This window comes from Bidens hawaiensis, unplaced genomic scaffold, assembly GCF_021521415.1.
Source record: "Bidens hawaiensis isolate Kalapana, Puna unplaced genomic scaffold, B.hawaiensis_p1.1 tig00021017_1, whole genome shotgun sequence".
Classification (NCBI taxonomy): Eukaryota; Viridiplantae; Streptophyta; class Magnoliopsida; order Asterales; family Asteraceae; genus Bidens; species Bidens hawaiensis.
Genome location: NW_027493244.1, coordinates 69,417 through 96,316, shown reverse-complemented (window position 1 = coordinate 96,316; position 26,900 = coordinate 69,417). Strand labels below are relative to the sequence as shown.

Sequence of the window (26,900 nt, the reverse complement as noted above, 5' to 3'; positions counted from 1 at the left end):
TATCAAAAATATTAAAACACTATGAGTCCTATTTAATTAATTCTAACAAACGTAGATTGCCGAATCATATGTCACCACGATTTTTGTTTATCCATACCGAATCCAAAATGGGATTCCCGGACCAATAAAAAACCCACTTGAAAAAGTTGCTTTCAAGATCTCGTCGCTTCGGTGAATTACTTGAGCCCTGATACATTTTCGGTGCCATGGAGCTAGACCAGTGAGCTATTACGCTTTCTTCAAAGGATGGCTGCTTCCAAGCCCACTTCCAGAGATGTTCCAGAAGTAGTCTCAAGGAAAGTTAGCTCTGTTTATGCCAAGGCAGAGGAAGAACTGGTTGGCAATGAGTAAGAGAATGAATCCCCCACCGAGTCAGTTGATGAGAAAGAGTCTGTTGCCGTGTCCACAGCTTTTTCAGGAGAGTCAGTCATCGGGAGAGAGGTGGCAGGTGTGGCTGTAGTCTTTGTTGCACGAGTAGCTGGATATTCTAGTCTTTTCGAAACTAACTATGACACTACGCTCCCATAAGACATCGAATTAGACTGTTTACTCGAAGTATGGAATAGTTGTACCTTATTGAGCGAAGTCTGCTCTCGTTTCATCCGGTGGGGAGTTTCACTCAAGAATGAATCTGTTGTTTTGTCTCATTCTTTCTCTACCTACATTAGCACGGGAATGAGTGACTAATAACGAGTGAACGAGAATGGCTTTGCATGAACTTGTTCCTTCTAGCTTCTTTGTTTTGAGCTGTGGTACCTAATTCGAAGTAGGGAACAGCGAGCATCAAGCGTCAGGCATCGGTAAAAGAGGTTGGCATCGACTAAGTGACCCTAGCCTCGTGCGAGGTATACAAAGGCAAGGTGTCAGAAGCTGGTATCAGAGGTAGGTGAAATCAAGTTAGGTTTGAAGACATATTATGAATCTGTTGGTGCTATTGATTCTATTAGGTCTGCTAGCGCTTCGATTCAGCTACAAGAGAACCAAGAACGGAGAGCTTTCCCCCCTTTTCCGCTGACTCTTTGGCCTTAAGAACATTGGTTTTAAGAATGAGTGATTGCCCTTCTCCGACCCTTACTGTCCAACCTGAGAGCGGACAGCTAATGCGTTCCACTTATTGAACAGGGTTCTATGGTCGGTCTGTGACCCCTGGATGCCGAAGGCGTCCTTGGGGTAATCTCGTAGTTCCTACGGGGTGGAGATGATGGGTTCGGTCCATGGATTTTCCTTCCTTTTGCCGTATTTTGCTCAAAGGGTTGAAAGGAAATAGTGCATCAAGCTGTTCGCAAGGGCCAACTTGATCCTCTTCCCCGAAACCGATCTATCTAGCCATGAGCAGGTTGAAGAGAGCTCTAACAGGCCTTGGAGGACCGAACCCACGTATGTGGCAAAATACGGGGATGACTTGTAGCTAGGGGTGAAAGGCCAACCAAGATCGGATATAGCTGGTTTTCCGCGAAATCTATTTCAGTAGAGCGTATGATGTCGATGGCCCGAGGTAGAGCACTCAATGGGCTAAACCATTCGTTTCCTTATGTGAAAGTCTTTACTGGACCTCCCTGGTAAAAGAACCTGTCGGAGGCCTCTTATAGTAAGGAATCAGCTATGGGATTTCCTCTGTAGGGAATCTTTGACTTGATACCCCACCCGAGCTCTCCATACTCAATCAGTTTTTCCTAAACGGTGATACCGCCTTGTTTGAAACTTCAATCTTTTAACAGTGGCAGCCTCGACCCGAGCGAAGTGCGATGTGTCTGGAAACTCGGGAACGTAAATGGATTCGAGTACTATTCTGATCGCCTCTTTCATGATCCTTTCTATAGGTAGAACTGTTGTGAGCGGTCTAAACTTCGACCCTTATTTCTTTCTTCATATTATATTGTAAAGGGGAGCAAAGCCCTTTTTTTCTCCCTATATTGATAGATCAAGGGCCCTCCTGCCGATCGATTCTTTTTTTTTAGAATCTTTAATGGTGATAAAAAAAATTTCGGCTAAGTACTTGACTTCAAAGACAGCTAGCTAGTTTCATTCAATAAAGAGGATTTGTACCAAAAGAACATGCTTTCTACCCCTTCTGAAGAACTCTATTTGGCAGGACAGCTCAGATTTGACTCGGCACACCCTAACGATACATCCAATACCAATGATCTGTGCTTAGAATGTGTTGCTAGATCTCTACTCTAGAAAGCTATACAGGCAACAACGAGCGTGGGTTGACCCAGGGAAAACGCTCGGATGTGATCAATTTTTCGTAGGGGTGGGAGGCCTACGCCCCATAGAAACTGTCTACCTGAGACTGTCCCTTGGCCCGTACGTCCTGACACAAGGTTAGAATTCTAGCTCTTCCAGAGTGGTCAAAGACAGAGAATTGCGTAGATAGGAGGACGAAACGAACCAACCCACTTGTCCTGATCGGAACGATTGAAGAAAGAAGTTTTTCTTTTGTCATTTTTCATCAATGCTGGCCTAGTCGTCCATGCCCAATCCCAATGGACAAACCTTAGCCCCTAGCTCTATAATCCACCCTACACAGTCCCTGAAAGCCCTCCCGGGGGCCTAGCCCTTCGAGTTTTTTCCTTGACCTTTTCAAGAGTTTCTTCTATTTCGCAAAGGTTATCTAGAAGGCGGATTTGGTATTTGGATATTGTTTGTATCAATGATTTGGCCAATCATGCGTGCAGCGACGGAGGACACATTCTCAATTCTTTTGTCAGAATGGTACCTCAAAGAATAAAGAATGTTTGATTTTCTTCTTTAATATCCAGCGGGCAATGGGAACTAGATGCCATGCATTAAATTTACACGTAAAACATATTTTTTTATAGTCTAAAAATAATAGTAGAAAATACTTGATTAAGAAATGGGTTATGAAAACCAGCAAGCTGAGAAACGGGCCATGACATATACCGAAACTTTTAGACTAAATCTGCTAGGTTAGCATAAACAATATTAACGAATTTTGGCTATAGTTTTTAAAGTTTTTGCATTATATTTCGTTGGTCGGTTTATGTATGTGTAAGCACAATAAGAATAGAATGTCTCAAGACCCTAAGGAACATGGTGTGGACTGTGGTGATAAGGTGACTCCCTTCTATTATGAAATCGGGGAGTTCAAATTCTGGAAGGGGCAGGTTTAAGATGGTTTATAGATGCATTATGTTTGGGATTGAGTTTGAAAACAACTTATAAGTCATTTTACAAAGCCCTGATTTGATGCTTTTAGAAAACTGTTTTTTGACCCTATCGAAAAGCTAAAATAAAAAGAATTTTTGTAATGGGCAAACACCTTTTAACTTATTGGCTTTTTAAAAAAACTAATAAGGGTTTCAAACTCAATCTCAAACATACTCTAAAAACACGTTAGTTTACTATTAAAAAATACAATAAGAACTAAACAAACATGTATAGGTTGTAAGTTGTAACCGTTGTATTGTGGCCACAACCCACAAGTTGAATAAAGGGCCTTGTAAGGTGTAAGGGCTTTTTAATTGACTATGGACCGGGTTTTAAAGCCCATATTATAATATGTTAGTTTGATTTTTTTAGATTAGTTTTACTTATTTTGGGATAGGTTTAGTGGTTTATCATAGTGGCATGGTCTAATAAAAAGTTTATCATGAGTAGAATAATAATCTTCATAACTAATTTTGAAAATAAGAATTTATTTTGTAACACCGTCTAAAATATGAAGAAAACATGACATTTAAATTGGAAATTATAGTTATGGTTTCCATTGTTTGTCATTTGTGTTTTCTTAAAACTAACTAATTATAACTAAATTATTATTAACTTTATTATTTATATTAGAGGGCACTAGTGTGGGTAAGGTTCATGGGTAGTTTACCACATGATTAGGGCTGTGCAACGGTTCAAAACCGCGAGAACCAAACCGGAACCGAAAATGACTAAAAATAAGAACCGGAACCGGAACCGCTTATAGTAAACCGGATCGGTTCCATAACCAGTAAATTCGGTTCTCGCGCTAATCGGTTCTTGCCAGAACCGTTTCCATTGTATATTTATCAAATATGTTGTGCAAACTTTGCAAATTACAAAACAAGTTTATATAATTGTATGTCTTCTTTCACGGTAAAATTAATTTAAATTACAACATAAGCATCCGTTATATTTTTCATTAAAACCTAATTGTTTAAGTTAAATAAATTATTAGCAATGATTGATTAAAGGAAGATCATATCATTTTCTATTAAATTACCTTGATATCTTAAATCAAAATTGAGCATGGTTGCTAGGTTTTGAACGAAAAGAAAGAAGATTTGAATTAAATAATGATTGAATGGATGCGGGTTAATAAGTTACTATATAAAAAATGGGTATTGGTAAATTTAGTTAAAACGTTTTTTATATTTCGGTTCTAAGTCTAGAACCGCCGGTTTTACCCGGATTCAAACTGCGAACCGTTTAATGCAAATTCTGATAACCAGGAACCGTAATGTAACATAGGTTAGCGGTTCTGAGGCATTAGCTCGGTTCCGGTTCTGCGGTTCTGGCGATTTCGAACCGTTTTTTGCTCACCCTTACACATGACAAACTCACCCCTAACTATATGGGTAGTTTGTCAAATTACAATTTGTGGCAAAGATTTATCGTGTGGTTAAATGATTGTTGAAGACTTTTGAATAAATTAAAATACCTATTAATAATCAATTTATTACATATATTACAAAAAAAAGTTTTATGGTGCTTATGTGCAGATGTTTCCGGTTATTTCTGGTTTATGGGTATTTGATGGCAAAATTGAAATACTGATATATGATTGACCGGTATATAGATAGTACCCATGTCACCATGAGTGCCCCTTCCCGGCCTCCTCTCTTATAAAGTGGCCCATAAACACTTGTCCTCTTTTAAGCTAGTGGCAAACTATCGAACCAATGCCTATGGGTCATCTCAAAGGGTCCAAATGACAATAAAGAAAGATGAGTTTTCTATTATTGGCTTTAAAAAGTTAGTGTCTTTTGACAACTTGAGGTACAACTTATTATGAACTACGTACAACCATGTGAAGCAGCAATCTCTTTTGGATAAAGCTACAACACAACAATGGGGACTTTCATGTTGGTAGTACAAAAGGTAAAGGTGTTCTTGACATTAATGATAAAAGTAGTTTAATAATAGTGAAAGGCATGAGGATGAACATTTGATTCATTTGTTTTTAGATGCTAGTCGTATAGTTATATTGTATGTACAACCATTTATGTACAAAGTACTATTATGAGAAGCATGATGTCACTAGCAATAAGGTTACACTCCAATGATCAATGGATAATATTCACAATTGCTTTTCTATGTTATTCCATTCACACTTTTGAGAAGAAGTTGTAAGAATACAAAATTAAACTAGACAAAATGATGCAAATAATGATTAAAACATTCATTTTAGGTTCATAATGTCGATAATGACATTCGTGTATTAAGAAAGTCACATTCTCTAAAGCTACAACACATGTGTTCGTTGTAAGACTAAAACTCTCAACCATTAATGAAGGAACTTTATTACACACCTGGGTACTATCATGCTACAAATCCTTTGATATATACTCGATTAATATGAAGTTAGTTTTGCCATCTATGTCAAATGTCAATTATCATTGATTCGTATAATATAAATCTTTTGCACCATAATCAAATTTTAATCTAGAAATAGTTATTATACTTCAATTTGATTAGCACCTTAACTCTAGATACCAATGCAATTGAATATATGACACTACACTTCCAAATTTTCTGATATGATTATGTTTGTGACATAGACATTCAGGGTAACATTGAAAAGTAAAAGGATTAGACATGTTTTGGAATTTGTAGGTGGGGATAGTATTGCCATAATTATGGATGTTATAGTTTGTACATGACATATTTCTCATACGAATAAAAACTAACCAAAACGCATAGTGTAAAATATAACGTGATCCATGCCACGTTAAGTGAAACCTACATTGTTATGTTGATACTCTGTCACGAAGAATATAACATTTCAGAAATCATCAACGCGTTTTAAACGTACTGACTGTAGTTGAGCGTAAGTGGGAAGTGGAAACTATTGCTAAATTAAGAATTAAGTTGTGGTGTGACTACATTTTTCCTTCTTTAATCATTTAATATTCTACAAATAATATAGTTTCTTCATATTACATTCTACAAATTTTCGTTATATAACCTTTGTTAAAAAGACAAAAACTCTAATAATATAAAACACAATTTGTATATCCCATTTATTATTTGGTTAGTTTAGAAGAAAAAAAAGGTAGGAATATACATAATACTAGTATATTATATATAAAAGTGTTATGTGAGTGTAAAGTGTTAGTGGGGTTTTTTTTCCTACCTATAAGTAAAAATGAATTATTTCAAAAGAACCCTAAACTCTTTTGTCTTTTAAAGAACTCAAGCTTCAAGCTTCATCTCCTGTAGTTCTGTCTTCAGTCTTGTATGCATTTGCATTTTCTATGTTTTTTTCCATGTGACAAAATCTTGTAATAAAACCAAACTGTTTCTTGAAACACACCCACCTTAGAATACAACCAAATACCAAAAGAACAAACATGGCTTCTTCTTCTTCTTCCATTTTCTTCATATTTGTTTGTGTACTACTCCTGTTCGTACCCGTTGAACCAAAGAACGAAACCGATTTCAAACCAGTGAAAGAGTCAAAGAACATAAAGAGAATCAAAGATCATCTCAAGAAGATCAACAAGCCTTCAATCAAAACCATTCAAGTAATATTAATTTTATTTCATTTTATAGTTATTAAATGCGAAAAAAAACTACAAAAGTTACATTTTATTAAATGTGAAAGTGTAGAGTCTTAATGGAGACTTGATAGATTGTGTTCTTTCTCATCTTCAACCTGCCTTTGATCATCCTAAACTCAAAGGACAAAAATTATTGGTACTTTCGCCTTTTCTATTCCGTAAATTTTGGTGTTTTCTAACTTTCTATATATAGAAAGTGTTATATGATCTTAAATAGATTTAGTTTTTTAAATAAACTTTTAGGAACCACCATTGGAGAGGCCAAAAGGACACAAGTCACATACCACAAGTGATGAAACCATTCACACTTTTCAGCTTTGGACATAATCCAATGAATCATGCCCCAAAGGCACGGTCCCGATCAGAAGAACTACACAAACTGATGTTTTACGAGCAAGTTCTCTAAGACGATTTGGAAGAAAGATCATTAGGTGTGTCAGGCACGACACAATGAGCAGCGTCATGAAGTAAACACCAAGTTTAACTTAAATGTTACACATAATATGGTTATTTATATAATTTATATTGTAGCATGCAGTTGCTTTTGTGAATGGAGATAAATATTATGGAGCTAAAGCTAGTATAAATGTATGGACACCCGCGGTTACCAATTCATATGAATTCAGTTTATCGCAGTTGTGGGTTATCTCCGGTTCGTTTGGAAATGATTTGAATACCGTAGAAGCCAGTTGGCAGGTAATTTCAAAATCTTAATTTATTTATGTATTAATATTACAAATACACTTGTTAATTTGTTATTTCTACACTGAAAATATAGTTTTTTTTTTCTTGAGTTAAAAAGGATGCATGCTATAGCAACTTATATGAAAATAATATACAGAACAAAAATCTTAATTAAAGTTCTTGGCTAATTTTGTCACGTTTCGTTTAACACGATTAATTATTGATGATTACTCAGGTAAGCCCAGAGTTATATGGAGATGGTTACCCAAGATTTTTTACTTACTGGACTGTAAGTATATATATATATATACCTCAAAAATATTTTCTACTTAACTTGGCATAATATATATAACTTGTCTTTTTTACCTGGCGAAATACGCCGGGCAGCTGACAAATCACCAACGTTAAAATCCGAGCGTCGGTAAAACCCGAGCCTTACTTTGGTCGGTATCCGATACGTTCGTTACGGTATACACACCACTGGTAAAATTTGAGTGTTAAAACCCAAAAATTTAATTCGTCAAATTAATGTACAAAGAAAGAAAATATTTAAAATGATGTTTATTTGGTCGGCAAACGCTGACGGTTCCCAAGTGTTGTCGGTCCCAAGAATTGAAGCAATAACTCGACACGGATGCGATCGGTTTTGATTACGGTCGTTACGGTACCGGAGCTAAAAAACGAAAAATATATATATAAATGTTGAGGTGGACCAGTGGCCAATTGGGGGGGGGGGTCGGTCAATAACTTGCGCTTTGGTTAAACCTGAGCATTGTCGATCACGGGCATTGAGATGGCGAGTGCGTGAATTTGGTCGGTTTCCGTGAGGTTTATTATGCTACCAAGGAACTAAAACAAAGAAAAATGACGTTTGGTTGGTTTCCTTTACGTTTTTTCATGGTAATTGAACTAAAAAAAATTGCGGACCAATATGGTGCCGCCAAGTTTCCCAATAGGGCACTTGCGGCACCAAAATTCATAATTATATATAGTAGTAATTATTTGCCATAGATAATAATCTTAAACAATATTTATTATTTTGACAGACTGATGCATACCAAACCACCGGATGCTACAACTTATTATGCTCCGGATTCTTTAAACAAACAACAAGATCGTGATAGGTGCAACAATCTCTCCAAGATCATCTTACAAGGGTAAACAGTTCGATATCGGCATTATGATATGGAAGGTGAATTGCATAATAAATTTGAGCTAATATGGTAACATCCTATGCTTGACTTAATATTTTCTAGGACCCTAAACATGGACACTGGTGGCTGGAACTCGGGTTGGGACAACTTATAGGCTACTGGCCGTCTTTCTTGTTTACTCATCTACATAAGCATGCAAGTATGGTTCAGCTTGGAGGCGAGATAGTGAACTCGAGATCAAGGGGACATCACACTACAACGCAAATGGGTAGCGGTCATTTTGCGGATGAAGGGTTTGGGAAAGCTTCTTATTTTAGAAATATGAAGGTGGTTGATTGGGATAACAGTTTGCTTCCTCTCACAAATGTTCATTTATTGGCTGATTATTCAAATTGTTATGATATAAAATCAGGAAAAAAATATTGTTTGGGGGGATTATATTTATTATGGAGGTCCTGGTAGGAGTGGAAGATGTCAATAAACTAAGTATTTTGGTATATAATTAACCTTTTTAATTTGTCACATGGTTATATCACTTATATGGTTAGTTGTTATAAGTGTTTGGTTTGTTTTTTATATGTTTTATGTATATAGTACTGTACATAGCTTAAAACTGAAGTCAATGGTTTGGATATCTACTTCTACTTTTTTCTGTTTGCTGTATTGAAAGGAACTTAAATCAATGCAACCTAATATTGGTGTACCAAACACCCTTCTATCACTATCATAATATGTAGCCCTTAACTAACAGCGGGCCCACATATATCGGACATGCGACTAAGACCATCCGTAACGGCCAATTGGGGGTGGTGTTTTGGCCTCGGGTCCAAAATGTCAGGGCACCCCGTTGCATTTTGGATGGCATTTTGAGGATGAAAGTTGTGTACAAAACGCATCCTTCATATCTTCCAACCAATCATATTTTTTTCCCTTTTAATTTATATATTTTTATTTATATTAAAAAGAGTAAACTGCGGTTTTCGGCCATGTAGTTTGTCTAAATCTGCGGTTTTAATCCAGCAGTTTCAAATTTGCGACGTCCTTGTGGTTTCATTTCACCTACAATAAAACCCGAATTCATTAACCCTGTTATGTCTGGTTGTTAAACCCATCAGCGTACCCTTCACGTGAGGGCAATTATGTCCCTTTTTTCCCCAAATACACCCCAGCCCTTCACGTGAGGGGGGCTTGCGAATTACGAGTGGGTTTATTTGAGGAGAAAAATAACCAAAATTCCCCTCACGTGATGGACACGCTGATGGGTCTAACGACCAGACCTAACGAGGTTAATGAATTTGGGTTTAATTGCAAGTGAAATGTAACCACATGGACGAAAATCACAAATTTGACACTATTGGACTAAATCAGCAGATTTGGACAAACCACAGGGATGAAAACCGTAGTTCACTCTATTAAAAAATTAATAATAATAATTATGTAATGATTGCTGTAGAGTTTTGACTACACTCATTTTTTGCAAAATGTTGAAATACTGACGGGGCGCCACAAGTCTTAGTTTTGACTACGCATGGTCTAAGTCATAAGTCTTAGCTGATTCAGTTGTAAGAATATTACATAACTTCCATAAACTAATTTAAACTAAAGTTGCAAATTATTCAAATCACTATATTTTATGTTATTACAAGATTCTGCAAGGTGTCATCTATAAGAATCACTAGATTTTCAGGATTACAAACAACAGCATTCAACAATTTACAAAGACCTATGTCAAGTAAATCGTCCATTAAATTTTTTTTCGTTTCACTAACCGGTTCATGTTTATCGTGTATGAAAGCATATGTTCTTTCCAGTTGGAAACACAGTTCAGAGAATGCAGGCTCCTCCAAAACACTTTTAAAATCCAGTGAAATGTTATGATTTTCAGACAAGCATGTGAGTTTCATCTTTATTGCAATATCTTTTACAGATTCAAGGTTGAAGACTAAATGCTGAGCTGTACGAGAGGACCGCCATTTGACAGTCGCACTGCTTTTAGCAAGATGGCAAAGTTGGACGATGTTTGCAAACGAAAAACGCACCATGAAGTTGAAGAAGTCATAGAAATTCATGCCTGCATAGAAAAATATACACATACACTTTGTTATATAGTAATGATCACTTGTACTTGAAACTGTACCCCTAAGGCCATGTGTAGTGGGCTACAAATCTGGGCGATAAAAGGGGGGGGGGGGGGGGGCACGAGAACTCATCGCCTGTTCTTGTTTATGATATATTATTATTATTATTATTATTATTATTATTATAATAGTGTGTGTGTGTGTGATATATATGTATATGAGGCTACAACACCATTACACCCCTAAAACAAAAAACACATTTTGTTGACTGGGTGCCACATGTCGCAAGTCGCCCCATTTTGTAGCCCCTCCACTACACATAGCCTAAGGCCACCCGTAGTGGGCGAGATTCGAGAACACCGCCCCCCCCCCCCCCCCCCCCGGGAGATTTGTGGGGCAATAAGGAGGGGGGGCATCTATTTAGTGCCTGCTTCCTCTTTTGATTTTATTATTATTATAATTGATTGTGTGTGGTATATATATATATATATAGGATGAGTATCATTATATAGGATGATACCAACCCTATATATATATATATATATGCATATATTAATTGGGCTACAACACCATTACACCCCAAAAACAAAAACCCACTATTTGCTAATTGGGCGCCACATGGCGCTAATCGCCCCATTTTGTAGCCCCTCCACTACACATAGCCTAATAAGTTGAACATGTGCATATATTAAATGAGTACCTGTATTAGCTGCGAGATTCCGTTGACAGAGCCCCTCAAAATCATCACAAATATCTTTGATGTCTTCAATATACTCTCTAGCTTCCTTGTAATCTCTCAACATAAGATCCCACTATAGTGAATATATATAAATCAAAAGCTTAATGATAACTTCGACATAACTACTACTACTATGCTTTATTTAGCTCTACTTACGACCCAGGAGAGGTTATAGGCGTTGAACCAGTTGTGATTTATAGATATTGTGTCTTCCTGTAAAAAAACACATATAAGATATATGATATATACAAGAAAAATGACTCACATAACCAAAAACATCATGAAATCTATATACCAGATTGTGAACTTGATGATACCATCCGCTAGGAACAAATATTATTTCATTCCGTTCTTGGGTGCATTCCAACCATACAGTCTGCATACAAACAAATCAAATATATAAAAGGTAAATTAATAGGTAAATGTTAGTTACTTAATATTCTACAAAGTAACAAAGGAAAAGTACCTTCTTAAAGTTTGGAAATATTGTGTCATCAACCTCTTCAAATATATCATACACAGAATTTTTCATGTTTCTGGATGTGCAAACAAAATTTAACCTTGTAAAGAATACATGCATAAGTTTTAACTAGGGATGTGCGTGGTGCGGTTTTCGGCTAAAACCAAAACTTCGGTTTTTGGAGTTTTTAAACCGTTCGGTTTCGGTTTTCCTTTTGGTTTCGTTTCGGTTTTTGCCATTTGAGCTTGAAAATTTTAGGCCGAAAAAAAAGTTGGGAAAAAATAATTAATTTAAATATAAATTGTTTTGTTAATTGTAAAATAATAGACTATTATACATTTGACCAAAGATAATTGAGTTACATATTTTTAAGTTCTTACAAATTACTTAATATAAAATATTAAAAAAAAATTAGGAATTCGGTTCGGTTCGGTTTTTCCAGTTTTTATTACATGCAAACCAAAACAAACCGTTAGTTTGGTTTTTACAAAAACATAAAACCAAACCGTCGGTTTTTGTTTAGGTTCGGTTTTTTCAGTTTCAATTTTTGGGTTTTCCGGTTTCGGATCGGTTTTTTCGGTTTCTTGCACACCCCTAGTTTTAACAAAATACCTACACTGAAAATCCATATATACCTGTCGAAGGCAAGGTGATGTTGGTCTGGAGATAGAAAGTACCATTGCTTCTTGCCACATACATTTGCTGACCAACTGTAAGACCTAAACACATCAGCATGGAAAGGCGTCCACGTTCCTGAATACAAAATATTAAAAATTAAAAAACGATAGACAAAAAAGGGGTCTTGCAAGAAAATGTGTTCTAACCTTTTGCACCCATGTACACAAAGCGATAGTCAGAACAGCTTATGTTATCTCTCCTTTGATATGTATCAAGGTCTTCATGCATATGATAATGGTCAAGATACAAATTTAGCCAATCGTCAAGAAAAAATAGTGGAGTTGTATAAGCGGTATACTCCGGGTACTCCTGCAAGTTTTCAAATAAGATAAATATACATAACAAATAATATTTCACTTCACTGTTCAAAGTTTAAACAGTCCAAATTTAAGCAGCTTAAATGCACCTTTACAAAGTGCCAATCCTTCAGATACAGATTGTCATGTTCCACTGTGGAAGGCTTAAGCCAGTGATCAATAAACTCTGCTACTGACATGTCTAACCTCTTCTGATCACTGAATTCTCTGCTACCACAATCAGCAACCTACAGATTCATATTCCAATTGGTCCATATGGCATTACAAATAGCATTATAAGAGTGCAAACGAGCCGAGCCGCTTGCAAGTTACTCTAGCTCGGATCGATAAAATGCTCGAAATGAGCTGAGCTTTTTCGAGCGTGATCCGAACCCGGGCCTCACATAAAGCTCGTTTAGTTATTGAACCCGAGCTCAACCCTTGTATGGGATGATTGTATAGGCTTATCGAGCCTAAACGAGCCTTGTGTAACTCAGAGTTTTACCTCTTTTGGGCATTTTTGTATTAAATTCACACTACACAGCCGAGCTCAAGCCGAGCTTTGGCTCTTTTAACGTACTACACGAGCTCAAGACGAGCCTAGACTCGTGTAAGGTGCTTCTCATGTAGTTAAAAATGGTATGAAACACATATAAATTTATTAATAAATAATAAACGAGCCAAGCCTCGATCTTGAAAAAACAACTCACGAGCCCGAGCCTCGTGTATCTTTAAGATTTACCTCTTTTGGACTTCTTTGTATTAATTTCACACTGCACGGCTGAGCTCGAGCCAAGATTTGGCTCGCTTAAGGTACTACACGAGCTCAAGCTGAGTGGAGACTCGTTTAAGGTTTTTCTCAGACATATAAAAATAATTAAAAAAATATATAAATTAATAAATATATATTGAGACAAGCTCCAGCTCTCGTAAGTAAAAACGAGCCAAGCTCGAGCCCATTTGAGCTCAGCCTCGGCTCGCTTACACCCCTGTCTATTTAATTTCACACTGCACAACCAACCTCGAGCCTAGCTTTGGATCATTTAAGGTTTTTCTCAAAATATATAAAAATAATACGGGGAAAGTTAACGTACAAATAATATTAACATGCTAACTGTGCGAATCTAATAGTGTAATTATAAATACAAGTAGTGTAATTATGTAATTACATCGTAGTGTAATTACACTACACTATAATAGATTCGCATAGTTAGCATGTTAATTTTATTTGTACGTTAACTTTCCCCGTATTATTTTTATATATTTTGAGAAAAACCTTAAACGATCCAAAGCTTGGCTCGAGGTTGGCTGTGCAGTGTGAAATTAAATAGACAGGGGTGTAAGCGAACCGAGGCTGAGCTCAAATGGGCTCGAGCTTGCCTTGTTTTGAATTACACTACACTATATAATTACACCACTTGTATAGTTGTATTTATAATTACACTAACTGATTCGCACAGTTAGCACGTTACTTTTATTTGTATTTGATCCAAACCCAAATAATATAAAACGCATATAAGTTTATAGCCTGAGCTTGAGAAAACAACTCACGAGCCAAGCAGTAGCTTAGAAAGCTAAAAACAGGCGCAGTCGAGCTCAACGGGGCTTGTCTCGTACCGTAGCAAATTGTTAACAATCATATCACCTAATTTACAAATGCAAGTTCTTAAACCTAGGGTTTTAAACTTATATAATTAAGGCACCTGAACTTTAGAACTACCAAAATTGGAGGCGATGAAGTGAAGATTAGGTTTTATTATTCCGTCATCAACCACCACCCAATCTCTACAAGCTTTCCAATCGGACATGAGTCCGGTTATAACTACCGGTTCGTTCTTCGACAGGTATTTATTTGCAAAATCACTGTAACTCATTTCATTACCGTTCACCTTCTCTACGCCTCCTGTTATATTCATATTCAATCCCATACCTTTTTTATTTTCCGGTCAGTTTGTTTTGTTTCCGCCGGAGAAGACGCTGCAACCGTATTTCAGAATCTCCAGCGGCTTCGAACTACAGAATATTACACCAAAATGGCAAATAAACCCTCGTTCTTTCGGAGAATTAGTCCAAGGTAAACTCCAAACTTTTTAAAATTGCCGGGGTGAGTAGGGGATGGCAAAAAAAAGCCCGAGCCCGATGGGTATACCCGAAATCCGAAAAAAAATGAGACGGGTATACCCGAAAGCCGATTGATATGGGTTGGGTATGGATTTAGAATTTAAAAATTTTCGCGAGAATGGGCCGGGTATGAGAGTAGATGATAATCGGCCCGGTTACCCGAAAACGCATACTCGTTTACCGGAACTATATAGCCGAATCGTATACCAGAAAAATTCTTTTTATTTTGTATTTTATGATGTACATATATAAAAAAGTATATAAAAGTTGTATTGATATTATTATTTCTCATAGCTCTTATATATGTGAAGTGTATTATATTTTAGTTTGTAATAATTTTTGTATGAATAAAAGGTATATAAGAATTTTAATGATAAAAAAATGTACTTGAAAATCCTAACGGGTATACCCAATACCCGACGGGTAATGGGCCGGGTATGAGACACAATTTTACAAACGGGTATGGGCATGAGATTACCAATACCTGGACCGAACCTAGCCCATTGCCATCCCTAGAGGTGAGTAATAACTGAACTAGGCTGAACCCTAAAGAAACCAAATCGAAATTAACCGAAAATTGATTATAGGTTTTTTTTCGGTATCCTTGGTTAATTGAAACTAATCGAATTAAACCATTTATATTTTCAATTTTTATACCTTATTTTCATGTAATTTCTTCACTTCTTCATGTATTTATACCACCTCCATTCCATGTATTTCTAAGCAAAAGTGATTTTGGTTATAAACTCACATTAACCAAACCAAAAACCAATAAACTAACCAAATAAGCCGAAACAATTAACTGAAAGCCAATTGGGTAATAAAATAGATCTGATGACTTTGGTTTCAATGTGACTGAACCATGCACACCCCTAATTATTCGTACAAGCTCTTATTTTACTGAAAAAAAAGACACCAATAGGATTTCTTTATGAAAGTAGGGATTAAAGGTCGTCTCGTTTAGCTTAAGAGAATTGAAGCTTATTTCGTTTCAAGCTTCATTTAAAGTTTGAAGCTTGGATCTGCTTGACTCGTTCATTATTTTCAATCTCAAGACCAACTCGTTTATAATTTGTTTTAATTTTTGTTACTTCTGCTTGGCTATTTTTCCAGCATATACTTTTTTTAGCGTTTTTCTTTTTTGTTTCACATAAAAATACTTTTATCTATTTTTTGATGGTAGAGTAGCGACGTGGATTTTATTTTTTATTTTCGAATTTTAATATAATTAACGTTTTTTTTAATTTTTAAATACAACTACATATACTGCAAATTTCGACCCCCCACATCTTATTCTCCATTTATTTCTTGACGCACAAAAAAATCGGTGAGACTCGATTTTTAGATTTTGTGACACAATTTAAGAAAAACATGCATGAGTGACCTAATCGGAACACTTTTAAAAGCTGGTCACTATTCTATGAGATATTTCTGATTATAATATTCGTGAAAGTTGATTGAATTTATAATTCTCATTTTTTTGTGAGTAAAGTGCCATTTTCGTCCTTGTGGTTTGGTAAATAATACGAATTTAGTCCAAAAAGTTTATTTTTTTGCATATGGACCCTCCACGTTTCCCAGTTCTTGCCAATTACATCCAAATCACTAACCCCGTTAAATTTAATCGTTAAGTTAATGGTAGACATGTCTTTTCACCCTTTCTTTATTATAATACTTATTTTAGTGAACTGCGGTTTTCGTCCCTCTAGCTTGTCAAAATCTGCGGTTTTAGTCCAGTAGTTTCAAATTTGCAATTTTCTTCCATATGGTTTCCTTTCACTTGCAATTAAACCCGAATTTCCTAATATCATTAATTTTGGTCGTTAAACCCATTAGTGTGCCCTTCACGTGAGGGGCAGTTTTGTTTCTTGTTTTTTTTTTCATTTTCCCCCAAATACAACCTAGCCCCTCACGTGAGGGGTCTTGCGAATTAAGACTGAAGTTTATTTAGTTAGAGAAACGACAAAACTGGTCACCACGTGAGGGGTACGCGAATGGTCCAACGACCAAAATTAACGAGGTTAATAAACTCGGGTTTAATTGCAAGTGATCACATGAAACTACAAGTATGAAAATTGCAAACTTAAAACTATTAAACTAAAACCGCAGATTTGGACAAACCATAAGGACGAAAACCGCAGTTCACTAAAATAAATATTATAATAAAGACAGGGTGACAAGACATTTCTACCCCTGACTTAACGATTAAATTTAACGGGGTTAGTGATTTGGACGTAATTGGCAAGAACTGGGAAACTTAGAGAGTCCATATGCAAAAAATAAATTTTTTAGACTAAATTCGCATTATTTGACAAACCACAAGAACGAAAATGACACTTTATTCTTTTTTTTTGTTCTTTCAGCCTTCAAGACTCAAGTTCTTCACTTTTCCCTTCATCCAAGTTCCAACCCTATGGCCCAATGGTCTAAGTTGTAAAAATATTTGGGCCGCACAGTGCCAGAATACCGGTGAGCCCAATAAAGCTACTGTACTATGTTTTCTTTCAGCCCAACTTTTAAATACTCAATAACCAAGCCTAATTTCACTTGTTCAGTCTAGGAGGTTGGAGTTTGGATATGTATTTATACATTAGAAATACAGGTATTTTTTTGAAGACTTTCAATTTACGAATCCGGATGACGTCACAAACAAGAGAGCGAGTTAAATATTAAGACATAGACCGATTGTGGTAGGGACTAGGGACCGAACAAAAACGTAACAGAAAATATTTCCGTCTAGTTAATTCGCGTTACTATTTACACTGTGCTACTTACATATATTATTTGGCACATCTAATTAATTCATTAGACACAACAGAAAAGAGAAAGCAACATTTTCTTTAGCAAACCTAAGAAAATCGCGATTGATTCTAACGTATCAGTTTATACAGTAGTACAGTACATGTTGATTTTGTAGCTAACAATAAAATCATTAAAAAGGATAATCAAGTTTTGTTTTTATGGATTTTATTATATGACTAGTGCATATCATCTACAACCCATATCAAATTCACATGGCATGGGGTCCTATGATGAATTAGATGCATGAAGGTGAGGAAGGCTTCTTGCCACTTATGGACAAAATATGGATGTCAATTAACATCATATAGAGGGCCACATGCCCAAAAGCATTTTGTGAAAAGAGCCAAGCAAACAAACAAACAAACCACACAACTCATTACAAACATACTCTTTTGAGTGTGACATGATCCTACATCCAACCCTAATGGGGTCTTACTTGTTTTCAATCACTAGTTGATTGGATAGCCTTGAATTTAATCATCATTGCTCTCCCTTTCACTCCCTAACATTCCATCTAATAGTTGGTGGGGTTAAATCTTCGGTTTAAACTTCGTCGTATAATATTTTTTTTTACGTTCGTTTCAATGACTTTACCTGTGATAGTTTAAGGAGTTTAAGCCATAAGGCTATGTGTAGTGAATGGCTACAAAATGAGACGTTTTGTGCCATGTGACGTCCAATCAGCAAAGAGTGGGATTTTGTTTTAGGGGTGTAATGGTGTTGTAGTCCTATATATATATACATATATATCTCTCTCACGCACATACAATATAATAATAATAAAAACAAAACACAAACCGGCGACAAATAATACCCCCCCCCCCTAGCGCCCCATTTATCGGGCCGGGGGGGGGGGGTTGTTCCCTTCAAAAATCGCCCAAATTCGCCCCTCAAAATCGGCCACTACATATGGCCTAAGAAAGTACCGACGAAATACCTTTTTTAGTATAAAACTTTGGTTGCCAAGAGGGTTAAAAAACACCGAATCCTCTCTTGTTTTTTGCCAACGTGCGTATACATGATTTGTGACATTTTTGGTATTTTAATTTATATATAGTTTTCTAAAAATAAACTGATACCAAGAACAAAAGAAGCAACAAAAAAGATTGCAATTTTAACAAAAATTGAGAAAATATAAATACGTTACAAAAATTGGATCTGACTCCGTATTTATGAAATTGCCTTCTTAAATAAACGCGGGAATTACTAAAATAAAAAAAATCAAACATTTTAACACAAAATTAAAAACTCGTAAATTTAGTGAAAAACCATTGAGCCTGAAACCAGTGCTCTGGCCTCTAGATGATGGAATTCAGGTTCGACAGTCAAAACAAACCACATACGGCCGCGTGCCCACTTAACTCCAGATAGCTTAACTTATGCTGTTTTTAGTTGAATCATCTGATCCAAGTATGAGTACTTTATGTTATGAAACAGCCTCACACATGTGTATAAATTAAACTCTACATCTAATGTCGGCAAACTTATCATAGATTATAAACCAATAAAAAAATGTTAACAAAAGTTTGATAGAGATATATGACTCAATTATAAGAGACATCTCTCCCTCTCAAGTTACCATCAACCCACAATAATAGATTAATATTAATATCCACTATATAATGATTAAAAATTAAAATCTTGTTATCTATATTTAATATCTAAAAATTACAAAAACAAAAATAAATAATAAAAAGTAGCCAGGCTCATTTTTACAATCCTAATATATGAACTAAACCTATAAATTTATTATTCCGGATTAAGCATTAGGATGAGTAAGCAAGTGAGCAGTTTGATGAACCTTGAACTAGCAACTGAGCCGGGGTCACCGAAGACGACGAATACAGACCCGAAGTGTTTGAACCTTTTCGTGTATTGTTCCCGTTGGTCTCTTTATGGGCTTCGTTGTTTGTTGTGGACTCGTGTCTAATCTCTCTTAGTAACGCCACCACGTCTTTCATCGTGGGCCGGTCTTCGGGCCGGTTACTAGTGCATAATAGGGCTATGCCTAGAGCTTGTAACATTTCTTGTATTTGTGAGTCCGGATTGCCATGTAACTTTTGGTCTATAATGTGAACCGGGTCCTTTTTGCTTTTGAGATGATCGCGTACCCATTGGATAACGTGTTGCCCCTCGGAAAACGATTCGTCTACCGGCTTTTTCCCGGTTATTATTTCCAATAACACTACTCCGTAGCTAAAAACATCACTCTTTTCAGTAATTTTCAACATACTGGCATATTCTGCAAACACAAATAATTATTTACACAATTAATTAAATGACAAAAATTAACACTACTAGAAAACTGAGTATCATTTACTTTACCTGGAGCCATGTAACCATATGAGCCTGCGAATTGAGGCTTCACCGAAAACGAGGCGTTATCGTCCTCCACCAATCTTGCAAGCCCGAAATCCGCAAGACAAGCGTCATTTCGATCACCTAATAATATGTTTTCCACCTTCACGTCACGGTGAAGTATCGGTGGCACGCAGTCGTGGTGCAAATACGCTAACCCTTCCGCCACACCTAAAGCGATCTTGAACCGCGTTTCCCACTCGACCACCTCGATGTTAGTGTCATGTAACAATGTGCCTAATGTACCATTAGGCATAAAGTCATAAAGCAACAGTTTGTTTTTCCCATTAGCAGCCCAACCCAATAACCGGACAACATTCCGATGTCGGATACGCGCCAGAGTCGCGATTTCCGACAAGAACGCGGCGGCGGAATATTTTTCGGATTGTTGGAATCTTTTCACCGCGATGGGGAACCCGGATGGAATATTCGCCCGGTACACAACCCCTGACCGACCCTGGCCCACCACATTATCAGGTGTTAGGTATTTCGCCATGTCAGCAATTGACAAGTCAAGTTTTTGGTATAAAGTGATCTCCCAAGGCGGTCCCATTTCCACGTCAGCGTCATCAATACCCCGGTCTCGGGCCCGCATTTTGCCAGCTAGTATAATGTAAACCGCTGACAACAAAAGAACACACGCGACCCCAATCAACACCACCATCGCCACCCGCGCACCCTTGCTCCGCCGAGAACCCTCGTTCTCAGCGGAGCATCTGTTACCGGCCAAACACAGTGAAGGATTGGCCGATAACATATTAAGCGGTAGCTTAGCAAAAAATGGCGTGCTCGGCACGTTACCTTTAAAATTGTTGTGTGACACGTTAAGCGTCACAAGATTTTCAAGGTCCACTAGATTTTGCAAATCGCCTGAAAGCGAATTGTAAGATAAATCTAGTACTCCAAGTTTATCCAATGCAGCAAACTCTGCGGGTATTTTACCCGAAAGTTTGTTGCAGCTGAGATTTAGAGCAATCTCTAGTGCTGGAATCTTTCCTAGATTCGCGGGTATCTCGCCACAGAACCCGTTGCTGCTTAAATCCAGCAACTGTAGGTTCACGCAAGAACCGATTTCCTGAGGAATATTCCCAGAAAATCGGTTCTTGCTCAGCACGAGCTTATTTAATGAAACAAGTGCCCCGAGAGTACGACTCAACCCGCCTTCGATTTGATTATCCGACACGTCAACTAGTTGTAGCGACACGATCTTATTTAAACTCTCGGGTAAGCTTCCGGCGAGCGAGTTAGAATGCAAGTCTAGAAATGTCAAATTCTGGCATCCGGATATCTCTGGCGGTATGATCCCGGTCAATCTATTCGACCCGAGATCAAGGAAATTTAAATTATTTAACTTTCCAATCTCGGGTGGAATCGATCCGGTTAAACGGTTATCGTTCGCACGAAACCTGATCAACGCCGAACAGTTCCCAATCTCGGGCGGTATTTGACCCGACAACTCGTTTCCCAATAGTAACAACTTGTTTAGATTCTTCAAATCGAAAAGACCCTTCGGGATCGGACCTATTAGACACAATGTAATTAGTAAAATGTTAAAAACAACATTATGTAAATATAAGTATATAACACTGTCCGGGTTTTACTAACCTGTTAGCGAATTCTGCGATAAATCAATCGCTTCAAGATTTTTACAAGATGATAACGAACTAGGAATCGCGCCTTCTAAGCGATTCTGCCACAAGAACAACAAAGTAAGGTTGTCAAAGTTTCCGAACTCGGATGGAATGGTACCGGTGATCTGATTATTATCGAGTTCGATATGAGTCAGACTTCTGCAGTTCCCAATCTGACTCGGTATCGAACCCGAGATCTGATTCACACTTAATTGAAGCTCTTGCAACGAGGTCAAGTTACCAAAAGTAACCGGAATGACTCCGGTTAACGAATTCATTGAAATGTCAATCAATTCTAGTTGTACACAGTTCCCAAGCTCAGGCGGGATAACGCCTACTAAACTGTTCTGCCACAGTAAAAGATTTTTTAAATTCTTTAAGTTCCCTAAAGTACTCGGGACCGAACCCGAAAGCGAGTTTTCGTATAAATAAATGTTCTCCAAGGCAGTGCATTCACCAATCTCTACGGGAATTTGACCCGAAAGCAACGACGTGTAAATCGCAAGCGTTTGAAGCTTTTTTAGATTGCCAATCGTCGAAGGAATGGATCCCGATAAGCTCGTTTCGGCGATTCCTAGCATGACTAAACTCGTGCAGTTTCCGATTTCGTTCGGTAATGTGCCTTCGATGTTTTTGTTTCCGCCCGCTCGGATAACTTGTAAGGATTTCAACTCTCCAATAGAGCTCGGAATGTTTCCTCCGAGCTGGTTATCGTAGCATGTTAACACGACCAGGCTCTTAAGGTTTCCAATTTCCAAAGGAATGGAACCTTCGAGCCTGTTCGTGTTAATATAGAGCTCTGCGAGCTTTTCAAGCTCACATAGCTCTACAGGGATCTCCCCTGTGAGCCCGTTGTCACTTAAATCCAAATAAGTCAGGTCCTGTAAGGACCTCACTGTTTTTGGGATCGAACCTGTAAGGTTCGTTCCTGATAACACAAGCCTTCTGAGTGTCCGCAGAGCGGTGAACTCAGAAGGCAAGGTTCCAAGTAAGTCAACATAAGTTAAACTCAACTCTATAACATTCTTGTTGTCATCACAAGTGACACCAAACCATGCACAAGGGGTTTCATTAGTTGAGTCCCATGTGTTTAGGACATCTAGATTTGGTCCTTTTAAGGTTTGTTTCCATGATATAAGAGCTTCACCTTGTGGGTTAAGTGAGAAATATGAAGGAATAATAATTACAAGAAAGAAGAGTAGAAGAAAAGAGAACTTAAGTTGAAAAGTTGACATTACAAGAATGTTAATAAGTTGTGGATTTCAATGAGAAGGAAGAGGATGAGCATGAGCCTAGGGAGGAACAACAAACAATATGGGAGAAAAACAAAAGAAACCAAATCATTTGTGTGTGTGGAGTTGGAGTTTGTGTGTTGTGTTTGTGTTAGTGGGGTGGTTTTTTAATGTTATTATTATTATTATTATTATTATTATTATTATTATTATTATATATATATGTGATGAAAAGGAGGGTATAGTGAGAGATGGAGACCCAGAATCTACGGATCAAAAGACAGCTAGACCATCATGTTTGATGGGGGTTGCCTTACCTTACTAATTAAGTGTGTTTTATGTTACATATATGATTTGTTTATATAGTTGTTTTTTTATGTGTGTTTATACATAAGCAAGCACCTCATGTAAGTATATGTTTTTTATATCAAAAATACCGTAAGGCTATTCGTAGTGGGTCGATTAAAAAGGGTGACATGGGCTATTTTGGAGAGGAACAACCCCCCCCCCCCCTTCCCGAGATAATAGGGGCAATAGGGGTGGGGGGGAGTGTTATTTGTCGCCTGCGAGGGTTTGTAAAATATTATTATTTTATTGTTGTGTGTGTGCGTGCGCGGTATATATACATATATGTATATTGAGCTACAACATCACTGCACCTCTAAAATAAAACTCACACTTTGTTGACTCCGCATCACATCACACAAAACGCCTTATTTTATAACCCCTTCACTAAGAGTAATAAAAATACTAGAGGGTGTTTGAGCCAATCAGAATGGAATATAACACACGAACACGGACACTTGTAAGTATTACATAGGTTTAATGAAAATTTATAACAAAAAAAAATTAACATGAAATCGTAGAAAATAAAACGGTTAAAATTTAGTTAAATATGAGGACGGTTTACATCAATATAATAATTGTTTATACTTTTTTTGGACGGATTCCAAAAGGCTTACAATCTGCATACAAATGAAAATACCCGAGTTCGAATCCCACTTATAGTAGTCATGTCCATATATCAGAGCGTGCACATGAGCCGTGAATCGAACTTGGGACCCGAGAATTAGGTAGTCAAATTCATAAAAAGGAATTCCACTCCTTAAACTCTTGAAATTTAATGTAGAAAGACAATTTCGTACCCTCAAATGTATAAGAAATTGATAATACAATAAAGATCTATAACACGGTTTACAACTTACAAAGAATAAACTGGTGTGAAATAAATAATGTAAAAGAATTTTGCTATTTTTATGATGTTGATGTAGGTGAGGATAATTATAAAAGCATACAAATAAGGCTATTCAAGCATTGACTGATTGTATAGTACAAGTTCCAAATGCATGAAAAGCAAAGGGCCTACACACTTGTTTTTAAAAAAGGAGGTTCAGAGAGATCTGAGTGAGTATACAATTAAACAGTGAATGGGTGTTTTATAGGACATGACTTTTAAGAGCATCACATGTGAGGCCTTTTTATGTTTTCATACCCTTTAAGCACGTACAATCTTCTTTTAACTTTTTTGAAAATAGATACATCTTGAACCTTTGATTCTTGGGGCCAAAATCTAGCTACACTTTTGGTAAATCAAGGATGAAAATGTTAGTGATACCTTAAAACATTTGATGAAATAATAACACGTGTTGAATCAAACGTAACGTTTGAACATTTTGTGATTGAGAAATAAAGAAAGTGTCTTTCGGAAAGGTGATCGATAGTTGGTTTCGGGTGTATTGTCATGATTCAATTGCGAGAGATACAAAAGGGTGGAGTTTATCTTTATTGTTAGATTCGGCACTAAGAAATGGAGGTTACCCTTTTTGCTAAATTTGGCAAAAAGAATCGGACACGTCTACATATCTTGGTCAAATGAGCAGTTCAAAAGCTACCCGGGGCACAACCCAAAAATACCGAATAAAACCAAATTATACGGCCAATCACGGGAGACTGTTGGACTTATTTCTTGTCCTCGAGTCATTAACAGGGGGGTGGGGGATCTCAAGTAATAGGGCAGTTCATGTTAGGCCGGTTTCGAGTTATGCAATTGGGTTAATTAATTAAATCAAATGGTTATGAGTTTGTAATCGGTTTTAGTTTATATTTTTCTAGTTATAAGGCTAAGAGTTATTCAATCCAAATTTGTTATTTACGCTTTGGTGAGTTATATCAATTTATTCTTGAGAGATAACTCAAAACTACTCAAACTAACCTAAATTGATAAGGGTAGTGTTCCGAAACCAAATCACCAAACTGAATTGTTAGGGTGATGTTGCCGAGAACCCAAATAAAACTGAATGTGGTGCTCGAAGGTGCCCCGAGTACCCTAAATTCTATACCGTTAAGGATGCATGTGATCATCAATATTTTTTCTGCTCGCTTAAAATACTTAACTAGCTAATGGCTAAATTTACTCAAGTTTCATATGTAACTTAAATTTAGGGGATGTAATAAGTAAAAACCCTATTTTATAAGGCAATAGTTCTAATATCATAATTGTTTCTTCATAGAAACGCCCACAAATTTTATCAATCACTACTAAACTTTTTTAAAATTTTAGGAGGATATAATTTTGTATGGTGATTAACATGTGAAAACATTTTAAATGCATTTTAATGTATTAGTTTTTTAAAAATTTCTTTATATCATATATCAATAATGTGACTTATTTTAATACATAGATAGAAGCATAGCCAAGACCCATCATCCACTAAGAAAGAATCGACCTTATGTATGATAAATTCATTGTATACGACATATTCAAACCACTTACTCATTCACGTTTAAAATCACATTATGTTTTTTTGTTTTTTCTATTCAACCTATATTCCATATTATTATATTACAATTTTATTGAGTTAACCAAACAAATGTATCAAAAAAATAACATATATAAACACATGAGTGTAGAGACACGTTCATTTCATAACCTAGAGTATGTAACTATGTATACTAAAAAAACAACAACCGTTAAAACATGTTAACTCATATTTCTTATATTAAAACTGTAATTACAGACTATATTAGGATAAATATAAACTAAGAATATATACATAAAAGTTGAGACTTGTGTTTTGACTCACAAATTCTTTGGTTACTAAAAGTTCAATGATACGGTTGTACTACCATAGTTCACTAACGTACTTTAAATTTACAGGTAGCTTAGTCATCTATCTCATTTCATTGTAATTTGTGAAGTAAATCTTTATCTAAGTTGTAAAGATTTGATCATAAACGTATCTTGTGTATATATTGGATTACAACACCATTACACTCGTAAAACAAAAATCCTCTCATTTTGTAACATCTCCACTACACATAGCCAGATAAACTCAATAATTAAATATAATGACTTCAAACAACAAGATAAACTTAAATAATCGAGTCAAACTCAAACTCTAATCTTTAAAATTTTATCAAGTAGGGGTTGGTGTTATAATGTTATATAGTTGTGGGTGAATGTAGATCAAAATGTTTCAAACGAGTTAACGACACTCCCCTATGTTTCCATGTATGCATTTATGTAGTTTTGAAATATTATTTATTAGCCTCTATTTCTTATGAAAAGTTTGGGAAAATAAAAAATACCATGATACATGACATATTTCGTTTAATTAGTTCACGTGACTCGTCTTTTAGATAATTTAAACAAATATCAAGTCTTCCAACCATCATATGTAATATTTAATAAGTTTAAAACTATAATAAGTTAATAACATATGTAAAACTTAAAATATGGAATATAAACATAGTTAATTAATTAATTTAAACCTTACCTACTAAACAAATGTAGCTAAATTAGCAGAAATTGCAAACCCTGCCACATTGGATCTCGATCTACATCTACATCTACATCTAGAGGCAGTTAAAAACCAAACACACTTTTATATGTTT

The 26,900-nt window shown here is 36.3% G+C and overlaps 2 protein-coding genes and 1 pseudogene across 3 annotated transcripts; 1 reads left to right on the top strand and 2 right to left on the bottom strand.

Moving 5' to 3' along the window:
• The first annotated feature begins 6,341 nt into the window (after window positions 1–6,341).
• LOC143562425 (uncharacterized) lies at window positions 6,342–7,457 on the top strand (annotated as a pseudogene). Its single transcript, XR_013140479.1, has 3 exons — window positions 6,342–6,737; window positions 6,823–6,909; window positions 7,017–7,457. The product of XR_013140479.1 is annotated as an uncharacterized LOC143562425 (transcript).
• Window positions 7,458–10,182: 2,725 nt separating this feature from the next.
• LOC143562424 (arginine-specific demethylase JMJ20-like) lies at window positions 10,183–14,882 on the bottom strand. Its single transcript, XM_077050227.1, has 9 exons — window positions 14,566–14,882; window positions 12,973–13,110; window positions 12,713–12,875; window positions 12,524–12,641; window positions 11,895–11,964; window positions 11,724–11,804; window positions 11,585–11,641; window positions 11,390–11,501; window positions 10,183–10,682 (listed from the first exon to the last, which is right to left on the bottom strand). The coding sequence occupies exons 1-9, from the start codon at window positions 14,788–14,790 to the stop codon at window positions 10,243–10,245; spliced, it is 1,404 nt and encodes a 467-aa protein (XP_076906342.1). The 5' UTR covers window positions 14,791–14,882; the 3' UTR covers window positions 10,183–10,242.
• A 4,508-nt stretch (window positions 14,883–19,390) lies between these two features.
• LOC143562440 (uncharacterized) lies at window positions 19,391–23,199 on the bottom strand. The gene is made up of 3 exons (XM_077050234.1): window positions 21,749–23,199; window positions 20,111–21,664; window positions 19,391–20,027 (listed from the first exon to the last, which is right to left on the bottom strand). The coding sequence occupies exons 1-3, from the start codon at window positions 23,007–23,009 to the stop codon at window positions 19,552–19,554; spliced, it is 3,291 nt and encodes a 1,096-aa protein (XP_076906349.1). The 5' UTR covers window positions 23,010–23,199; the 3' UTR covers window positions 19,391–19,551.
• Window positions 23,200–26,900: the final 3,701 nt, after the last annotated feature.